General features: G+C 34.4%; 1 protein-coding gene and 1 pseudogene across 1 annotated transcript; both read right to left on the bottom strand.

Moving 5' to 3' along the window:
* Positions 1-1,976: 1,976 nt before the first annotated feature.
* On the bottom strand, positions 1,977-6,408 carry LOC143608960 (phosphatidylinositol 4-phosphate 5-kinase 6-like; annotated as a pseudogene).
* Positions 6,409-18,025: 11,617 nt separating this feature from the next.
* Positions 18,026-20,399, bottom strand: LOC143608984 (uncharacterized). Its single transcript, XM_077083867.1, has 4 exons — positions 20,312-20,399; positions 20,111-20,206; positions 18,682-18,743; positions 18,026-18,386 (listed from the first exon to the last, which is right to left on the bottom strand). The coding sequence occupies exons 1-4, from the start codon at positions 20,361-20,363 to the stop codon at positions 18,132-18,134; spliced, it is 465 nt and encodes a 154-aa protein (XP_076939982.1). The 5' UTR covers positions 20,364-20,399; the 3' UTR covers positions 18,026-18,131.
* Positions 20,400-20,953: the final 554 nt, after the last annotated feature.

Raw genomic sequence — 20,953 nt, 5'->3', positions numbered from 1 at the left:
ACTTTTAATTAAAATATAAGTTTTAATAAAACCATGTCAAACAAACATCCTATATATGATATTGTATTATTATTAATTTACAAATAACATTAATTATTAAATAAAACCGGTTTGGTCAATTGGTCCGGTACAGTAGTAGTTGTAAAAACATTGACATGATGAAACAAAAGCATGGTCGTGAAGAAGGACACGGGACAGCCGCCGTGTCTACCGCTACACCATTCTCACGCCCACCTCATTTTCTGCATTCATTCATTTTAGTTACCCAATTAATGCTCTCTGTTTTTCACCAAACATATTCACTTTTTTACTAAAGTAAAATTACCATCAATCCTTTTTTAACTCTGCTCAATCCTATAAACATAATTATTATTATTAATATTTATATAGCATTGCATATTTTCAAAAATATTATATAAGTTCAAATATGCGTAACGAACTAAATGTTCGGCGGGAAATTTGTTTATTTCGTCCATTTAATATATTATAAATGAACAAATGTGAATAGGGAATTTCGTTCGGCTAACTAAATGAACGAGCACAAACATAGGTCGTGTTTGTTTACGTTCATTCATTAATGTTTGTTTGCTTATGTTTGTTCATTAAATGTTTTAATACTTTTTAATGACTTGTCTAATCGTATTATATAGATTTAAACAAAATTATAAACTATGGAACAAAGATATATATGAGTATAATGTGTTAATTAATATGTAAGGTTCACATATGAATATGAATGTTCAAAAAACGTCAACATAAACTTGGAAGCCATATTGAATCGTTGACACTGACCATTCCCGGACAGTCAAACATAATAAAACATTTTGTGCTCATTTGTGTTCGTTCGTTTGTGCCCATAAACCGTTCACGAAAAGGTTTGTTTCCTTAATGAACAGACACAAACAAGATGTTTCGTTCGATTAGCTGTGTGTGAACCCTTCGCTTGTGCGATAAAAGTTTAACGGACAAAGATGAACAAGACTTTGTTCGATTCGGTTTGTTTACATCCCTAAATCACGATAAGGAGAAATAGTTAATGCCAGTTGTTAGATAGAGAGATTTTCATTTTTATTGTTTTAACAGCTAGATAGGGAAATTTGATTTAAATGATTTTAAAATGCTAATGATTATCGATTTAAAGATTTGTTGTTAAAAGAGTATGTGAAATTGTGAATTCTTATTGTACGAAAAATATTTTAAAATTTAAAGAAGCGAATAATTGAAAGAGATTTGATTTAAATGGATTTCGGATGGGCTGTTAAAAGGGTATATGTGAAATATTATTGTACAAAAAAATATTTAAAAACAAAAACAAAATAAATAACTGTATTAAAAATTTTCATAAAATCTTGATTATTAATTATTTCTGTGGCATGTTGGGGTTCCAAGAACAACATTGGACACACGTTTTATTCGTACATATGAAATGGTCCATGGGATATTCCTCCCCCCATGTTGTCTTGTCTTCTTACCTACCATATCATAAATTCATAAATGTATTCATAATAAATAAATAAATAAAAGTACCCAAAAAAAAAACATTGAATGTATAAAGTAGATATTACTCATATTAGGTGCCTATTTAAACCAACTGAGTCGTTTGAACCAAAGTTAATAAGCATGTCCGGCTAAGTCGTTTAGAAAATTATACGGTGTAGCTCACGGTTTAACTTTAAAAACTAGTTTCATAGTTTGAGACTTACAATCGACCATGTAAAGAAAACCAACCATTTACCTTTATCTATAATATCCAGTTATACAAGTATATAATCTAATTATAATAAATGAGTCATATTTATAATTACGACCCAGGAGTCAAACCAGACCACAAACACCCTGGTTACTATCGCGGTTATTATATACGTATATGGTAAAGACGCCACACCATTCTAGTTTGGTCCGGTTAATGGTTCCATTATTTTATTATTTTGTATTCTTCGGTTTCGCTTTTTTTTTAGTGATAAAAAACGTTAATACAAAATTTGATACACTTTGAACTCATTCATCATTTCAACATATATATAAACCACCTACACCTTCAATAACTTCTAAACGCTAACCTAACTTACAGCTCGCGAATTAGTAAATAAATGAATCAAAATCGGCCCAAAAACCGTTGTATGTATGTATACATTATATCATCAAATTTTGAACCCGAAACTTAGTGGTCAACGATTGAATCCCCGTTCACAAGGGCTGTACATTTGTCTAGGCTCACTGCAAAAACTTGAGCCCGATCCTTAAAACTTTTAACCGTCTTCTTTAAAAACACTAAATATGAAATCTCGGAAGCGCTTCGAGTACTGTATGGGGTCCACGGCAGAAATGGAAGTCGGGTCGTACTGGAATGACTTATAAGCATGCTCAAGCTTTTTACTGATGTCATAATCTTGTAATATGTCTATTATACCAAAGAACAGTATGACATCATGGAATTCTTGTGTCGGTTCACCAACTAACTGAGTCTCGTGACTTCTAACCGTGAGTTCTACCCGAGCTGGCATGTTAACGCCCAGCCTTACAGGGGCCCACCTGCAGAATAGTAAATCTAAAATGTTAAAATGAGATCACAAATAAGAATAATAAATTATAAAAATAATCTAGGACTTTGTATGCATGCATTATAAGCAGGCTTTGGATGACTTTCAACATGTTTAATCCATTCGAACTATTTGACCCGTTTAAACTAACTCTTGCTAGGGCTGTTCACGAGCCGAGCGAAAACCGAAACAAGCCAAAATCGAATCGAGCATTTTCGATCAAACATCGAGCGATTTCGAGCATTACTTATTTCTTTTTCACTTTAAAATTTTTAATAAGAAACAAATTTGAATGTTGTAAATAATATATTTTTTAAATAAATTAGTAGTTTTTAAACGTGTAATAGATTGTAATTTTTTATTAAATATAAGTTTGAAGTGAGATATAATGATCATGTAAACAAACTTCTAGTATTCTGAAAACTTGAAGCGAACAAATAAAACTAAAAAATTGACGGAATATGAAAAATTTTAAGGGGTAAAAATAATTGTAAGCTTATATTTATGGGTTTTGTCTATATATTTATATATTTGTTCATATATAATTATATATAAAATAAATTAAAAATATTCGAGCCGAACCGAACCGAGCAGACCATTGCCCGTTGCTTTGCTCGTTTTCAAACCAAACCGAGCAGAGCGGCTCGTTTTCAATCAAGCGAAAAAACGAGCGAGCAATTTCCGAGCGAGCGACAAGTGAGTTCGAGCGACGAGCGGTTTGGACAGCCCTACTTCTTGCTGAGCTTTTTATTTGACCCGTTAGAGATCAAACATACACAAATCGACCCATTTATAACAAGTAGAGTAAAAAAATCACCTAACAACTTACCGTTTAGGGTCAAGAGAGGAATCTGTATCTGCTGAAGAAACCCTAGGGCTTGACCCGCTGCTATCCGGTTCAGTGTTCCCTATGAATGAAACCAAGATAATTGTCACTTTGGGCTCATAAATTTGTAAATATGTGTGTAGACAAGATCTAGACAAAGCACCTTCATCTGCCGATAAGTCCTGATTGGATTCTTGAACACTAATACCAACTAAAAGACTATAATCCATAATTCTTTCCTGTTCAAGAAACTCACAGTCCCTGTTGATCTGCCTGCATCAACACAATATATTATGTCTTAATTAGCAAAATATTGTGCCTTAATAAGACCGTATCAAATCAATCAAGAGGGGTTAAAATGTTCACCTATAAAACTCTTGAAACCGATCTTTCTGCAACCGGAAAATATAATTGAGATCAAGATCTTTGAGGGTGGTATTTGCATCAATTTCAGACTCGGGTTTATCTGTTATTCGACCATGGGAAGATCCTTTTAAGTCAAACCGCCTATGAATTGGTACATTGGTAGAGAACAAGTTTCCCATAACAACGAACCGGACCTACCCATGAAACCACAACATAATCAGCAACCAAGTGTTACAAAATACAAAATCTCAAAAGGCTAAAATATTTTTACTCGTACCTTTCGTTGCGAAGATCCGCTCAAGTTCACACAATGTAACCCAAAAAATTTGGTGAGGAGTGTGTTTTCAAAGGATACGCCCTGCTTGCGGTGCGCGCATATAATTTATATATGTGTGAACCCTCGGGTGGGCAAAAGTAAAAGTGCACTAATTTTGACGTTATTTTACTAATCTCGTGAAAATAACGTTAAAAGTGGCGGAAGGTTAATCAGGCATCATGTGGTGGCGTTGATAGCCGAAAGACAAGGGCACATGCACCAATCAGCCGGTGTCCCTGATGATTGAGTGCTATGTGCCTTATGTCCAAGGCTTGATACAAAACTACTATCGAGTCGGGGGTCTCACCGGAAGCAGCCTCTCTATCCCTATGGGATAGAGGTAAGACTGTCTACATCTTACCCTCCTCAGACCCTACCATAGCATTGCTATTGGTGGGATATACTGAGTACGATGATGATGTGTTTTCAAAGGATTTTATATGCTCAAAGTATGCTGGAAGCATCCTCCTTAGTACCTGTAACAGTTAAACATTATAAATTTATAATCACTGGCAACAAGTAATAAAGAGTGAATTAGATTAAAGAATTGACTCACTTTGACTTCTGACTTTTTCATCGTCTTTATCATATACTTGTTATCAGATGTCATGTAAACGAAACTGCCACTTTTTCCAGGAAACGAGAGCTCACGAAGAGCCTCGTTACCACATATTGATAACATGTAATCCATTGGATCCACATTAAATAAACTCCTAAGTGTCCTGAAACCGCATATAATATTTAAAAACAGTCTAAAATTATAAATAAACTATGATATTTGAAAATCATATAAAAGTATCGTCTAACCTGAAAACCGACGGGCAATAATCTTTAAACTTAAAACCACACGACGGTTGAGGTGGCGTATGTTTGGATCCTTCAGGAGGAAATCTGGTCCATAACGTTTCCTTGTAATCAGAAGCGGTAGGCTTCAAATCAAGAGGTTTAGATTGACTATTCCTCCCTACAGAATGTCTGCATTCGCACCATAACATTCAACACATATTAGCATATGATTTGATTATATGAACAAGAGATAATTATCCAAAATATACCTTATTCCAAGCTGTAGATTGAGCATGAGCTCGTAATTCTTATGCCCTTTGCTTATCGTGACACCTTGCCTCTCGGTTGCTCGTTGGTTTAGTCCCAAACCATCAATAGATTGTCTGATAATGTTGGTATCAATTTTAGAATTTTTTCTCACGGGTTGCTTTTGATGTTTTCCTTCGGTATTTGACCAACTAAACGTCTTATCTGAGGGAAAAACCGTAAGCGATTCCACCTCATAAACCACGTATTCACTCAAAACAAACGAAAACAACTGACTCGGATCCCAATCATCATGCGCAACAGCCGAATTCAACGAACAAAACTTCACATGTTGTTCTTTAAGATCCTTACCCCAAACACCCGAATAGAAACTCCCATCTTGAAACGTAAACACGCCGTTACCTTTCGGAAACCCACACTCCCAATTCCCGTCAAACCGATTCCCGTTATCCCAAACCAAGATTCCGTTCCCACTCATCTTTCCTCTCTTCCATTGGCCGGTATACTGATGACCGTTATTCCATTGATACGTCCCGTAACCATCATACAACCCTTTCCTCCAATCACCTTCATAATGATCACCGTTCGCATAACTCATACTTCCTTCCCATGCTTCTTATTCATAACCCAACAACCTTTATAAGTATGATTCAACGAACCCGTAAACGTACCCTCACCGTCCATATAACAGTTCTTGAACTGACCCTCGTAAGTAGCACCCGACGGCCAACTAAACTTCCCTTTACCATTAACCTTCCCTTTACACCACTCACCAAAATACATACACCCGTCCAACCATAAATACTTTCCGACCCCGTGAGGGCAGTTTTCCGCAACCCACCGACCCATATAAATATCCCCATTTGAAAAAATCTTTTCCACATGAAAAGCCTCAGCATCACCACCTTCTTCATCCACATGAGCCACAGACATTGTCGTAAAAATGCTAACCGCCCTCGACTTCTTAACTTTCGCTTCCCACGACTTCAAAAAACCGGCAAATTCTTTGCTCATTCTCCCAATCAAAAAAGTGATATAACACACACTATCTCCCTCAATCGGATGCTAATTTACATACAAACCAGTGATGCAATTAGCCCTGATCAAGCTCACCTTGCATCATCAACATAACTCTCAGACGCATTACAACAAACACCTGGTGTGCAACCCAATAAACCCCACTTTCTAAAACCCAACAAACCAAACCCAAATCACGGAAACAATAACCAAACAATGCCAACAATCAAAATACTCAAACCCCCAATAAAAACTTAAACTTTCAAGAAAACTCTCAGATGCATTTCATCGAACACCTGGTATGCAACCCAAGAAAGAAACAAAAAGGGGTTATTGTTATTAATACTGTTGATGGGTGTTTTGGATTTTGCAGAAAGTAGGGTACCTGTGGCTTCTAAATTTGAGATGAATGTGCCCAGCTGTTCTGTTCCATTCCATTGATTATGGAATCCAACAACGACCTTTTCTTTCTCTTAATAATAATAATAATAATAATAATAATAATAATAATAGTAATAATATTTTAGGGTTTTAATGTTTTGCTTGACATAGTAAATGGACTGGTGAACTTGACAGAGTTCATGATCATAAGTGTTACATGAAAAAAGAATGTGTGTGATATTAATGTGATTTATTATGATTTATGAACTTAGATTTTGTTTTTTATTATTTATTTAGGTGCTCGCGAGTACTCGGGATCGGCTCGTTAAAAAGCTCGAACGAGCCGAGCTTAATCGAGCCCGAGCTCAAGCCTAAAAGTAAGCTCGTTTAATAAACGAGCCCTAGCCCGAGCTTCACCTATCGAACTCGAGCCGGCTCACGAGCCTAAACGAGCCTGCCATTTATATAATTTTTTAAATTATATATTTAATAATTATTAATTAATATATATATATATATATATATTGTTAATATATATTTTTATAAAAAATGAATAAAAATAACTAAATAATATATATATATATATATATAAATTATTTTATACAGAAAATTAAAATAGAAAATAATATATAAAAATAATTATATGCGGTAGAAGATAATACTCGAAGTCTACTTGAAGATCTAGATGCGGTAGAAGAACTCCGGGATATGGCAAAGATCAGAATGACTTCTTATCAACAGAAGATAGCAAAGTCCTACAACAAGAATATCAGAGTTCGAAGGTTTCAAGAAGGGGATTTGGTTCTCCAAAAAGCTTTTCAAAATATTACCAATCCTACGAATGGGAAGCTCGCACCAAAGTGGGAAGGTCTTTACTTGATCGATTCGGAAGCAGGAAAGGGGGCATACAAATTGTCTACTTTGGATGGTGACTTACTAACGAGGGCTTGGAATGCTACACATCTCAAAAAATATTTCATGTAAGACTTCTATCCGGAGGATGACTGTTATACTAAACGGTCAAGGTATGTACTCAAACTTGTACTTTTATTCATTTTTAATGTTATTATTCTTCAAACAAGGTACTGACTTAAGCATCGGAGGGGTGTTAGCAAGGCTAACACCCACCCCTCACTTAGAGTTGACTGTTTTGTAGATATAGGAGAATGAAGTTAACTTGGGCTTTCGTCGCTAGTATCTAAGGGCCTCTTCGCCAGCTTATCCTTAAGGTATAAGGGGTTTTCACCTCTTCTAAGGCTTGAGGGATTTTCATCTCTTCTTAAGGTCGCCGGTAGCGCACATTTATTCACCCTTAGTTTGAGAGGCGGGGCCAGCACATGAAATATAGTGACTTGTTACCTCGTTATCCTCAGCTATTGGTTTGAATCTTGAGGTTTAAGGGATCTTCATCTCTTCTTAGGACGCCTGTAGCGCATGATTTATTCGGCCTTAGTTCGAGAGGCAGGGCCAGCACATGAAATATAGTGACTTGTTACCCCGTTATCCTCGGCTATTGGTTTGAATCACAAGTTTATGGTAGACGTACCATAATCTAAGGTTTAGGAGATTTTCATCTCTTCTAAAGGGCCTCGACGCCAGTTCATTCATAAGATTTAAGAGATTTTCATCTCTTTAAAAAGGCCTTGTCGCAAGTTCGTTTCTAATGGTTTAAGAGATTTTTCATCTCTTCTAAAGGGCCTTGTCGCCAGTTTATTTAGGCCTTGTCGCCAGAATTTCTAAAAGTATTAGCAGGATAATACTAATATTACAATTCTATTGCTATATTCCCAGGATTAGAAGAATATTCTAAACAATGATCTTATTGCAAGGATAAGACGATCTAGACAATTTCCAGGTTAATTGATACACGGTTCTGGTATGATTTACTATTTGCAAATATTTTATCTTTCATATTATTTAAAGTTTATGACTTGATATTGGTTTATTGGTATAACTTAAACTATTACTAAGAGATTTTTCATAAAACTTAGATTTTTCTAAAAACATAAAAAGTGAAAGGATGCCAATATAAGTCATAAAAAGTTGTTCTAATATTATAATGAAGGAAAAGATAGTCCGGGTTTCACTCAAAATGGAGCCTATCCACCCGAACTATCATAATTGTTCTAAAGCAAAAAATAAAAGACGATTTGGGTTTCGTCCTGAACCAGGATCCCTCCACCCAAACCATTATCCTGAGTTTGCTACATTATCCTTACATAACCAAAATAGAAATTGTTCAAAACAACCATTGAAAATACATAAAAACAACCCGGAAACCAGGTTCAAACCTTCCCACCTTCAGCATTGTCACCTTCCTTCTTCTCCAAATCCGTCACCTCCCCAGCCTTAGTCTCTTTTGCATCCTCATTAGCTCCAGCCTCCTTGATCACCTCGGAAGTCCAAGCCATCTCATCCTCTTCAAGCTTCTCCCCCCTTAGAGTCTTGAGTTTTTTCTTCCAAGCTACGGAATTCCAAGAATCCATCATGTGACCTTTCGCTTGCTCTTCTTCTGACATCTTGATCATTGGCTCCAGAATGCTGGCGGCTGCACACTTCTTGGTCTCCTCAAAAAACTCAGTCTTCTCCAACTCAAATGAGGCTTTGAGATCCGAAATCTCTTTGTCCTTCTTTTTGAGCAGCTTGTCCTTGGTGTCAACATCTTGTAGGAGATCGGCGAGCTTGGCTTCAGCCTCTTTCTTGGACAATTCAGCGTCTTGGGATATCTGACGGTAACTTTCGGTTTTCTGTTATTCCCAAATTAACATTAGTTTTTCTGCAGATTACTATTTTCAGAATAAACAAAAATACTTACTGTCCCGAGAAAGTTAGCAAGAGCTTGAAGCTTCTCTATAGCATCAGTGGTGGTCATATCAGCAAAGGGCTCGGTCTCAGCCGAAGTGGTGGCTTTCCTCTTCTTCTGTGCAGCACCTTTTTGGCGAGTAGTCGGAATTCTCACCGACGGAGAAAGTGTCTTGGAATGTTCTTGTTTCACCACAGTCCTATCCTCAATGAGATCATCCAAATCAACTAAGCTAAAAGACTTGGCTTCGGCATCCCTATACAATGGTTTCTCAAGTTATTTTCAAGATAACAAAATCCCTAGAAAACCTAAAATCCCCAAAATACTTACTAGAAGTCATACTCTCAGCGGGTTTCGCAGCAATCACACTTGTTTCTCCTATTTCTTCCTCTAACCAAAACTCCCTCTCCTTTGCTGGAACCTTGAACAATGCCTTGAGCCTTTTCTTCGTATCCTTCCTAGACTTTATCAAATCCTCAAACACAACTGTCAAAAAACAAACCATATTAAGATAAATCGTTTGCAAAAAGAAATTATATCCTACAGATTTCCTACCCTTATGAACCCATTTAATAGGCATATCCATCCCGTTCGGAATAGAGTCTCGACGGACGAAAAAGAAATGTTTTTTCCAATCAGGATTGCTACCGGACACCTTGGGAACCATGTAAAGACGGCTGGATTTAGATTGAAGACAATAGCGAAAGGATCCGTGAGTTCAGAGGTTATAAGTTGCGGCTATCTTAGGCACACCTATTGATAACCCGTGGGTTTTGTTCAGACGATCTACTGTGGCCAAAACCCTCCACTCCATTGGCATAACTCGTGAGTACGAGAATCCGGTCACGACAAAGAACTCTTGGATGAGTGGGGAAAATGGATATGAAAGGCCGATCGAAAAGGGATAATAAAAGAAACACACCCAGGTTTTGGAAGAAAAGTCGGCTTTGGTTTTAGGGTCATAAGGTCTAATAATGGCTTCGGAAAGTAGCAAGCCTGAATCTTTCAAGAATCTGATGTCAAGATCCTTAAAGAGACACTGGTCTTCGTCGGTCGCCGGAATAAGAGTCTGATCGACAAAGTCATCTGAGGTTGCAAACGAGAAAGGATTGGGCGCTCGAGGAGCTCTCTTTCTCATTATCGTTTGATCGGAAGAAAAATTTCAAGAGAATAAAGAAGACAAGGAAAGAAAACTGACCTGATTGTGAATCGATGGAAGAATTATTAATTTGAGATTGGGAAATGGTTTAATTATAACCTGGAGGGACGGTTATAGGCTCTCCTCAATCCGCGTGCACGTCCTTTCAGTTGGCAGAAGATATTTTACTTTTCAAAATTTGAAATTTTTACAGCTGTCGCGCCTTATCTGTAAAAATTGGGGGCAATTGTTGGGTGTAGATTTTTTATCCTCGGAATTGAGCATGACTTGAGGATGTTGACTTAAGCTGTTATTCTGAGGAAGGTACGTTGACTAATTCAATTGTCCTATATTATCTGATTGTTTTGCAGATAAGAGCACGTGGTAAATATGTTTATAAGAACGTGGATTGCAACGGAATGCTACTTGAACTTCGTCAACAAATAACGTGGGCAGCAACGGCTTGTTGAAGAAATAGTCTAGGGTTTCCGGAATAATCGGGATATCAGTTGTAAACTTTTTATAATATATTGAGCTGATAACATCATTAGGCCACACACAACTCACTTGTTTAGCTACTGGCAATCATTGTATCACTTAGCTCACGATCACTTATCAGCTCCAACCTTTGTAATCACCGATTTTATTATTAATAATATCGACGGTGATAGTTTTTACCGTCTGGGGTTTTTTTGTGCCGGGGATCATAATAATCAAGGGTTAATTCGACCAAAAGTTAAGTTCATAATCTTTAACCGAAGAGATTCGACTAAAGATTACGTTGTAAACTCTTGACCGAAACGAAGATTATCATAATCAAGGGTTTTTTCCCTCGTAATCATATCTTTGTGTTCGATCTTATTATCAACAAGCACTTCACCTCACGCACTAATTTGATCAAAAGTTGCTTTGTCAATTTTTGACTGAAACAGTAATATATTCTGGGCCAGTGGTGAAGGTTCCTAAGGGCCTGGGGTGGCCCACCCTGTTTTTTTACACAGCAGGGTAAATTTACCTGTTTTCGTCTGAAAACTTTTATACGTAATGTAAATTTAGTCGTTTTCGGCCACAATTTTTTATACGTGGTGTAAAATTTAGCCATTTTCGGTCGAAATTTTTTATACGTGGTGTAAAATTTAGCCGTTTTCGGGCGAAAATTTTTATGCGTAGTGTAAATTTAGCTGTTCTGGCCGAAAATTTGAGCCCGACACCATCGTTTGCGAAATTTTTTATACATTTTGAGTCCGGCCCCCTCAATGTCTTAGTCCAAGTTTCGCCACTGATTCTGGCCGTTCAAAAAAAAGAAGAAATAAAGTTACTATAATTAAATAACAATGACAAATTGTGTTATCGTTTAATGGTCGGTACACAATCCATGATGTCTTCCAAAATCCAAACACTAGGTCTGTCAATAACACAACCCATCATTACGATATTCATCCCTCAAAATGGCGAGTCAAATCACCATTGACATGCGGCACGTATTGAACCAAATACTACCAAGTATCAATATTCAACAACATTTTTGACTATTTTATCATTATTGTATGTTTGATTGCATAACCCGTGACGTAGTTGATGATCTACCTCTCGTGAAAGTTATACACAATATGACAATATTATAAATATATGTAATGCAACTTGGTATATTCTATTTTGACACTTTTTTGAAGATCTTTGACCTAATAATTTTTTATTTGACCAAATCTAACAATATTGTAATTTATAAATATGTGCAATATAGTCACATATCCATACTCGCTTTTAACTTATTATCAAATATGATAGAGCATGTGTGATACACGGGTGGTTAAGAAAAACAAAAAAGTTAGATTTAATAATATACATAATAACATATCTTTTAGATTAATAAGATATAAATTATTTTCTAAAACATATAGATTAGTAAAATTAATTTGTATTTGTATTTTAAAATAATTCAAAATGAAAGGTTGTGAATCTATACTAGTTAAGAAAAAGAAAATGCTAACATCAATTCATCATAGTTGAGTTGGTAAACCACAAACATTTTAAAAGCAATGTAGTGAGTTTGATTCTCACCAACAACATAAAAATAAAAACTTGTACACTTGGCAATCTATGTGAAAAATCTAATTGAATGACATGAGAAAAAGTTGTATTGCTTTAATAGAATAGATAGACAACTAATTCCACGTTAATGAATTAATGAATACAGTACAAACTAAGTTTGAAATCGGTTAAAATAATCTATATGGTGTGCCCGTCAAAATAAAATAATTCTATATGGGGTGCTTGTTATGTAATCGATCTACATGGTTATAGCCGGTTAATGGAACATGGAACTACTTTTGATTAATATGATCTTATTGTCGTCAAATTAAAAAAATTAATTACACATTATATATCTATTAAGGTTATATGTTATTATTAAAGGTATATGATCATATGTTTTTTACCCTAGATTTTAGAAAAAAACTTTTTATGGTTGATTCATGATTGTACTCGCTTAGAGCATTCTCATCTCATCTCCTATAATTATGTGTGGAGAGTTTGCAAATTATAGGGTGTGGTTGTGAGTGATTGTGAGTGTAAATTATAGGGTGGAGAGAGAAATGTAGTGATTTTTTGTAAATTTAAGGAACATTTTTTGCCCCTATTTATTTTTTAATATTTGTTGGATTGGTTGTGAGTAGAGGAAAGAGAAAACTTTAATGATAAAGGTATAAAAATATTATTTAATTGAACAGAAGAGAGAAATGTAGTGTTTTTTTAGTGTAATTATAGAAATAGAGATTGAGAATGGGATGACAATGCTCTTAAACTTAAAAGGGAGAGAATAGAAAGGTACATTTATGCGTAGTATATGAAAACAATAGTGAATTAGATTTCCCTTTCCTAATTACATGCTTGTCAAGCATGAACTAATAAATGCGAACTAAGCTTCCAAGCAATGATGGCTGTAGTGGAACGGGAATACGTTTCCCGTTACGGTCTATGAGTAACACAATTGATGACCTAGTCGCCATATTCAACTGTGAGAGATGGGGTTATTGAGGGGAGGATTGTGAATATGAACAAATAAAGGAACATTTTTTTTTTAATGTAAAAACAAGAAAATATTATTAATGTGACAAGTTGAATGAGATGCAACCAATAAGGTTGTACAGTTTGGTCAAACCTCAAAATTCATGGGGCCAAGGTGTAGCCGCACTACCATGAGGAACAACAGTCTTGGGACTAGACGTCACCGATTAATCGCTAGTCTCTACTTCACTAACTTATGCTTGATTAACCCCCCATTTGTCCTAAATCGGTCAAATTGAAAATTTTACATATAAAATTTGGAATATATATATATATATATATATATATATATATATATATATGTATGTATTTTTGAAAATTTACATATAAATTCAAATCCTATCATCCCTGTTAATCCGGATTAGTTGCTAGTTTCTACCCCATCGTTCAACTAGCGCCTAACGATTTCTACAACATTGGACAATCGTCTGATTTTCTTGTATGTCGCTACTCAAGTTCACGTTGTTCAACATTTTTCATTTTCACACTTGTTAATGTGCAAAATCATTTAATAAATCAACTATTTAGTCATCAAACTCAATTTGAGTTGAAAATAACAAATTACAAATCCAACACATAAAAAAGTCCATACATCAATATTCAATAATACTTTATAGACACTAGAGGGAAAAATACTAATATGTCCCAAAAAAAAAAGAGTCTAGAAGCAAGGCGGCTATCAAGTCTGTCACGTTAACTAATAATAATAAAAAGGTGACAATCGCGTCTCCATTAATTTTGGGTGACACTGACTATAAATTTAGATAGGAGCAGTCGTAGTACGTTGGCATGATATGTAATACAATCATATACCCACCAACCCAAGCTGTAATTTCATTTTAGAAGAAGAAAGTTGTTTTAGTTTGTGTTATTCTCTTAACTATGTTTGTAGTTTGTTAGTTTATAAATTTTTTATCAATTATTATGAAATTAATGTATGTGTTGGGCGATAATTAAATTAAATTGGTTTGATATTTTAGTGAAAATTTTAGTCAAAATATTTCTAAGAGTAAACTGCGGTTTTCGTCCATGTGGTTTGTTCATATATATGATTTTAGTCCAATATTGCAATCTTTGTCCATGGTTTCATTTCACTAGCAAATTAAACCTGGTCCTACTAATCCCGTTAAGTCCGGGTTATAGTATTTTTGTTATCATTTAACAATTACATAGTATAAAATTATATTTTTAACATGTTTAATGTTTGTTGCTCTCTGGTCCGGTTACAAAGATGTTTGAAGCAATCATGAAATAAAATCATTATAAGTGATTAATAAATAACTAGGTTGATATTCGATCATTCTCATACTATCGAAGAATTTGGTGAAATTCCATTGTAGTATTTTGTATCTAAAACGATATTGTAATGCAATGTTTCTTGTTTTCATGGGTTATGAATAAATAAATAATTATATAATAAGATTAAAATACTAATAATATTATTGAAATTGTTGGTATCTTGTTGTTTAAAGTTCTAAACTGCGATATATATGTTGCCTTGATTGCCATGCCCCCATATCCTACCCTATCGGTTAAGACTGGTCGTTAAAACTAACATTAAAAACACAACCTAAAACACCAATTGCGAAACACAAACACGCTATAGTCAATAAATGTAGTTCTTAAAACACCATTCACGAAACAAAAACACGCATGTTCTAAAATCGGTTCCGTCCATGGAGAAAAAACTGCTTTGTCATCTTCAACATCCACATTGGCCAGTTCCAAAGACTAGTAACACAAAATGTTGCACTGATTAGATTTGTATACCTCGTTGATGTAAACGCTTACATATAATCTATAATATATATAAACGAAAACATTAAAATCCTATGTGTCGCGATATGGTCGCTCCCCCTTTTTTTGGAGTCACCAGATTTGCTTGATTTTTAAATGGAGGCTTCTCATGCATTTGACTTGAATTCATGGGTATGGGTTTTACCAAACCCAGATATTCCTTAAACGGGTTATAACATCTCATTAAATTAAAAATTATTCTCACCGAATTTAATTTGATGTAAAAATCCTATAAAATAGGATATACTAAAATTAATATCTTATTTATTTTAAAAAAGATACATATATTAATTAAAAAACCAATTTTATAGTAAAAAAAATAAACGGGTATTGGGTCTCATCAAACCATAAGTATATTATTAACTTTCATAAATATTATTTATAATTAAAAAATCAATTTTATAGTAAAAGAAATAAACGAGTCTTGGGTCTCATCAAAACCATATAGCTTTTAAATCGGGTTATAACATCTCATTTATTTGTGAAACAAATTATCACCAAATCATAAGTATATTATTAACTTTCATACGATAAAATAATATAAATTCAAAAAATAAATAAATATTAGAACAAATAATATAAAACAACCCCCGTAATACGGGGAATAAAAACTAGCTATTTATATATTTAACAACTTTTTTGAAAGGACTTACCAGACGAGCAAGATCTTTTATAACCGTGCCCTTATAATTGTACTGTGAACCATGGCTCGGGCACACGAATCTCTTCTCAACCGTGTTCTATGGCACAATACACCCTAGATGGCTGCATACTAATTAATCCCATATGTTGCAAGATTTGTGTCGGTTCCAACCATAAGGCTATATGTAGTGGGCGAATTGAGGAGCAAAGAGGGCGATAAAAAGGTGGAACACCGCCCCCAAGCGATATTAGGCCGATTTGTGTGTGTATGGGGGGGGCTAGTTGTTGTCGATGGATTTGTTTGTTGGTTTAATAATAATAATAATAATAATAATAATAATAATATGTGTGTGTAATATATATGTATATATAGGGTTACAACACCATTACACCCCTAAAATAAAAACCCACTTTTTGCTTACTGGGCGTCACATGACTCAAATCGCCTCATTTTGTAGCTCATCCACTACACATAGCCTAAGTTATGTAGGATTTCCCTATAAGTTTAACGCACAAAATCACATACAAATGAAACATCTATACTATTTAATAAATAAAGCTTTATAAATGTCACATGTCATCACTATATTAATCCTTACAAAAGTCTCCACCCCCCCCCCCCCCCCTCATATTAAATACATTTCTCTTTTTAATATTCCATTTTCAATTTTTAATAATTCAATCTGAATATAAAAGAATTAAGACCATCATAAATATGTTAATTTGTTTAATATAAAATATATTGCATTAGTTATTAATATTAGATTTTTGTAAGTAACCAATACGAAACGGGTGGGTTTCTTTAACGGTTAAAATATCAAACATTGTTCATGTCAAAACAGTTTAAAAGTAGAATGAGTTTTGGTCCACGAGTTGGTTTAAAAAAGTAGCTCATTTACAACTAAGTTTTGATATATAAAATAACAAAGACATAATTTCTGATTTATGAACTGTTAACAGCTTTTTATTTCCAAATTTGGTATGGGTAATTTTTTTACCGTATAATATATCTTTATATATGTGATACATTTTTTTTATTTCACATTATGTTATTATTTAAAAAAATATTTATTCTATCGTATGCTACATGGGTAACTAACCTAATCAGATATATAAGCCTTTGTTGAGGTGGCAATTACATAAGATTGGTTCACCCTCCTTAATGGAAACACATTAATCTTAAGAAAACCTACCAAACCAAACATTTTTATACAAAAAAACTCCAAAAAAAAACATTTAGACCCAAACAATTTATCGATCATGTAACTTACATCTTTATACGTTTATTGATCACAAATTATATGAAACACTAAATAACATGCCTTTTGAGTGTCAAGTACATTACTTTTTTGCAACAACGTTATTAAAACAAAATCATTTTTATGTAACAAAATTAGAGTAATATATATCATAGGTGTACAAAAAAAGCGGTTTTAGGCAAACCGAATCAAACCGGTTTGGGTTTAAAACCGGTTTCATCCAAACCGGTTCACAAACCGACCCAAACCTTCAATTTCAGGACCGGTTCCCCTTAAAATCTACCAAACCGGTTAGAACCGATTTATAAACCGAACCGAACTGACATGGCCGGCCTATCTTACTTCTACGGTTTATAAACCGAACCGGTTTGAGTCAAAGAGGTTTTGTACACCTCTAATATATACATTCCCAGGCCACCACACCTATATACCATTACCTTGATAAATAAAGTGACTTTTAACCCGGTCGGCCCATTTGATCCATTCAAGTTTATTTTTTGTTTCATTGCCATGACGGGTCAAATGAATAAATAAATATTAAATAGATACAACACATGCAGAGAAAAAAATAAATAAATAAACGTTCCATCTTTTAACAAAACTAACAAATATTTGGCTCACTAAAATCAAAATATTTGTATAAAAGTGTGGTTAAAGTATCATGTTGACTTATTGACCTTTATGGTCCATGAAAATCACAATATTTTATCAAAATATGGTTAAAGTACCATGTTGACTTATTTACAGGATCATGTTGACTTGCATCAACAGCATAAATCATAAGTTGATTTATAAGAGGCAAACACATGATTCAAATCCAAAAATAATTTTTTTTTCAAGTTGAAACAATAATCCTGAATTCTACATATTAAAGATCACCAGAATATCAATAATAATATCAGGACTCAAAACTATGATGTCATTTGATTATATTTCTCTTCCTTTTGCATCTGATTTAATTTTCCAATTATGGGATGATCTTGGTCCGGTCGCAATGCCATCATAGTATTTGGAATCAAGCTTTTTGTTGTTCCAATATTTCACAAATTTTGTAAAGAGTTTACGTGCAGACTCTGAAGACAGATCAGAGAAGAAAGTGCCTCTCTCATCTTTTAGCCAAGTAGCAAATTCATTGTTCTTTAAGAAATAATCGGCATCCGAAATCTCCTTAAAATTAGATATCTGAACAAACAACAGACAAAACGATATATTTTCCCCGTTACTTATAAAAAGTCAAATCGATAAAACTAAATATTAATAGAATAGGAAAAAAAACATGTCAAATGGGTCGAATTCGAAATCAAAAGTAGTTCAAAGTTTGTAACAATTATACCTAACACAATTATTTATGAAAAAAGTCTTTATAAAACTGGGTAAAAAAATTATTTCAGACAACCGTTGCCCGATCCATATAGAAATTACCCGTTCTTGTGATGATAAACAGAATCTTGAAATCAAAAGTTTGAACAAGACTAACCTCACGACAGTCACGCTTATGGTGTTTATGTCTGTGCTTGTACTTTTCCTCTGGCTTCCCTTCTGAATTAATATTACGTTTAAGAAACACTAATCAGCTAGTAATTAATTTTGAACTATGGATCTTCGTTTTCAAAAAAGCACGGGGCGTTAGGTCTCAAAAGCCAAAGCGTAATATGTATTTATATATGAGGCTCCTACATAAGCTAAGTTTGCCCACAGATGTGCATGAGCCGCTGCCTCAAGGCCCTGTGGCGTTTCCAAATCGCCTCACGCCTCATACACACTTTTTCAAACCAAGTTATCGAGTTCATATATATATATATATATATATATATATACACAAAAAATAAGGCATTCATGTAATGGACATAAAAAACAGTAAAAAATGGGTGGTTGTTTCTCATGAAATGGGTCAGAGTTGGTTGACTAAGACAACCCTTTCTAACGAAACAAATCAGAATGAGTTGGTACTAGTATTTGTCAAATGGGTCAATATGTGGCGTAACTGCTGCAGGGAGGCGCGTAACCAGCATTAAACACATAACCAACGCTGGTTACTCGTGCAAAACACTAAGTTAAGCACATACCCAGGGCCGGTTTGGGCCTGTGCAACTGCAGACTGTGCAGCCGCACAAGGCCCATAACTGGTAGGGGCCCATCAGATAATAGATAACAGCTTAGCCCAGTCCAACAGTTTATAAACAAACCCACATAAAACTTTTATTTTAGGCCTGGCCCAAAAAATTGTAAACCCAAAACACACCCTGATCTGGTGTCGGTGGCCGAACAAAGATCAACAGTTTCCAAAAAATAAGAAAGTTGGCGTCGTTTCCATAAATCATCAAGTTATTTATATTTTAATCAATCTTTTCAAAACTCAATAATGCATGGCTTTTAATTTTATATACTAGTGATCATTCGCTTATGTATTTGGGTCATAATAACAAATTTCTTTGAGTTATTTTGTTTGAGCTTTAGCTTAATGTCGCGAGACGTGATGCGCTATGCACCATAACTTGTTTTTAGTAAAAGCATCGGAGCGCATCACACAATTTAAAACCAAAAACCGGGGCCCATTTATTTTCTCGCACACCGAGTACCAAAATGCATACGCATTCTCGGGGACGGCCCTGCACATTCCAGTACCAAAATGCGCATACCGAGCATTTAAACACACGCAACCGGTGCCAAAAAAACCTGTTCCAACCAGAACAGGATCTAACCCGAAACCAAATTAACACTTTCCCAAATTCAAACCCTAACCCGTGACCCGTTTGTGGGTCCTAACTAACCACAGGTTTAGGATTAAGGCAACGAATTGTTGGCGGAATAATAATAATAATAATAATAATAATAATGAGAAAGCTACAAATTGTTTAATTACATAAACCTAAACCTAAAGCTAAAGGACGGATATGTTTAGTTACCCTGAGTAGTAGTAGTAGATGATTTGTGCTTCTTACGAGTCTTATTTGTTTCTGTAGAAGAAGTTTTATGCCTTTTGTTCATCTCTTCTTCTTCATCTAGACAGAGAGAGTGAATTAGATTAATATTTGAACTGAATAATAACCTCCTAAGCATGTATGTATGTATGAGAAAGAGAAGATAAATATTAAATAACAAGGTACCTCCTTCTGGAGACGGAGATCTCTTCTTTTTCGACCTCCGATCGCCTCCCATTCACTCACTCGTTCGCCCAAAACTAATCGCAGCACAACTGCCTTTTATTCTTCTTCGTCTCACTAAACCCGCATAAAACCACCCGTGTAATATACGAGTAGTTTTTAAAAATACAATATTTAATAAATAATTGAGATACAAGAAACAATAAACTCGTTAAACACTATTAATACAGTCGTTGTACAATAGTCTTTAAAACAATTTTAAGGTAAAAGATAATTATAAATGTCAAATGTTTGAAAAAAAATATAAAGTAATTATTAAATTAACAAATTTTGAAGCATAAATTTCAAGAATTGTAACTATAATTTTACTAGTATAAAGTTGTTAAAAATGATAAGATTTAATGCAGGAGTGACAAAACTTGTAGTCTTTTATTAAAGAGTATAGTAATAATAATAAACAAAAATTTCGGAATTAGGGCGTTCAAAAATGGACATTCGGAGTTTCAGATATCCGAGCATTTCGGATAGTGGATTTCACTATAAGAATTCATAGGATATCCGAAATTTGAAAAAAAAAATGTTCCAAATTAAAATTTGTTAGTGCATTGTTTTGGTCGTCTCGGTCTTTGTATTTATTGTAATTTA

This window comes from Bidens hawaiensis, unplaced genomic scaffold, assembly GCF_021521415.1.
Source record: "Bidens hawaiensis isolate Kalapana, Puna unplaced genomic scaffold, B.hawaiensis_p1.1 tig00419464_1, whole genome shotgun sequence".
Taxonomy (NCBI): Eukaryota; Viridiplantae; Streptophyta; class Magnoliopsida; order Asterales; family Asteraceae; genus Bidens; species Bidens hawaiensis.
The sequence above is the reverse complement of the archived record's forward strand: the minus strand, read 5'-3'. Positions and strand labels throughout refer to the sequence as shown.

What these genes read in the sequence shown, in the direction of transcription:
- LOC143608984 (XM_077083867.1), bottom strand. Translation starts at nt 20,363, where the DNA reads ATGGGAGGCGATCGGAGGTCGAAAAAGAAGAGATCTCCGTCTCCAGAA. An exon ending in ATCTCCGTCTCCAGAAGGAG is followed by an intron (nt 20,207 to 20,311) that starts GTACCTTGTTAT and finishes CTCTCTGTCTAG; the next exon opens with ATGAAGAAGAAGAGATGAAC. An exon ending in ATCTACTACTACTACTCAGG is followed by an intron (nt 18,744 to 20,110) that starts GTAACTAAACAT and finishes ATATTAATTCAG; the next exon opens with AAGGGAAGCCAGAGGAAAAG.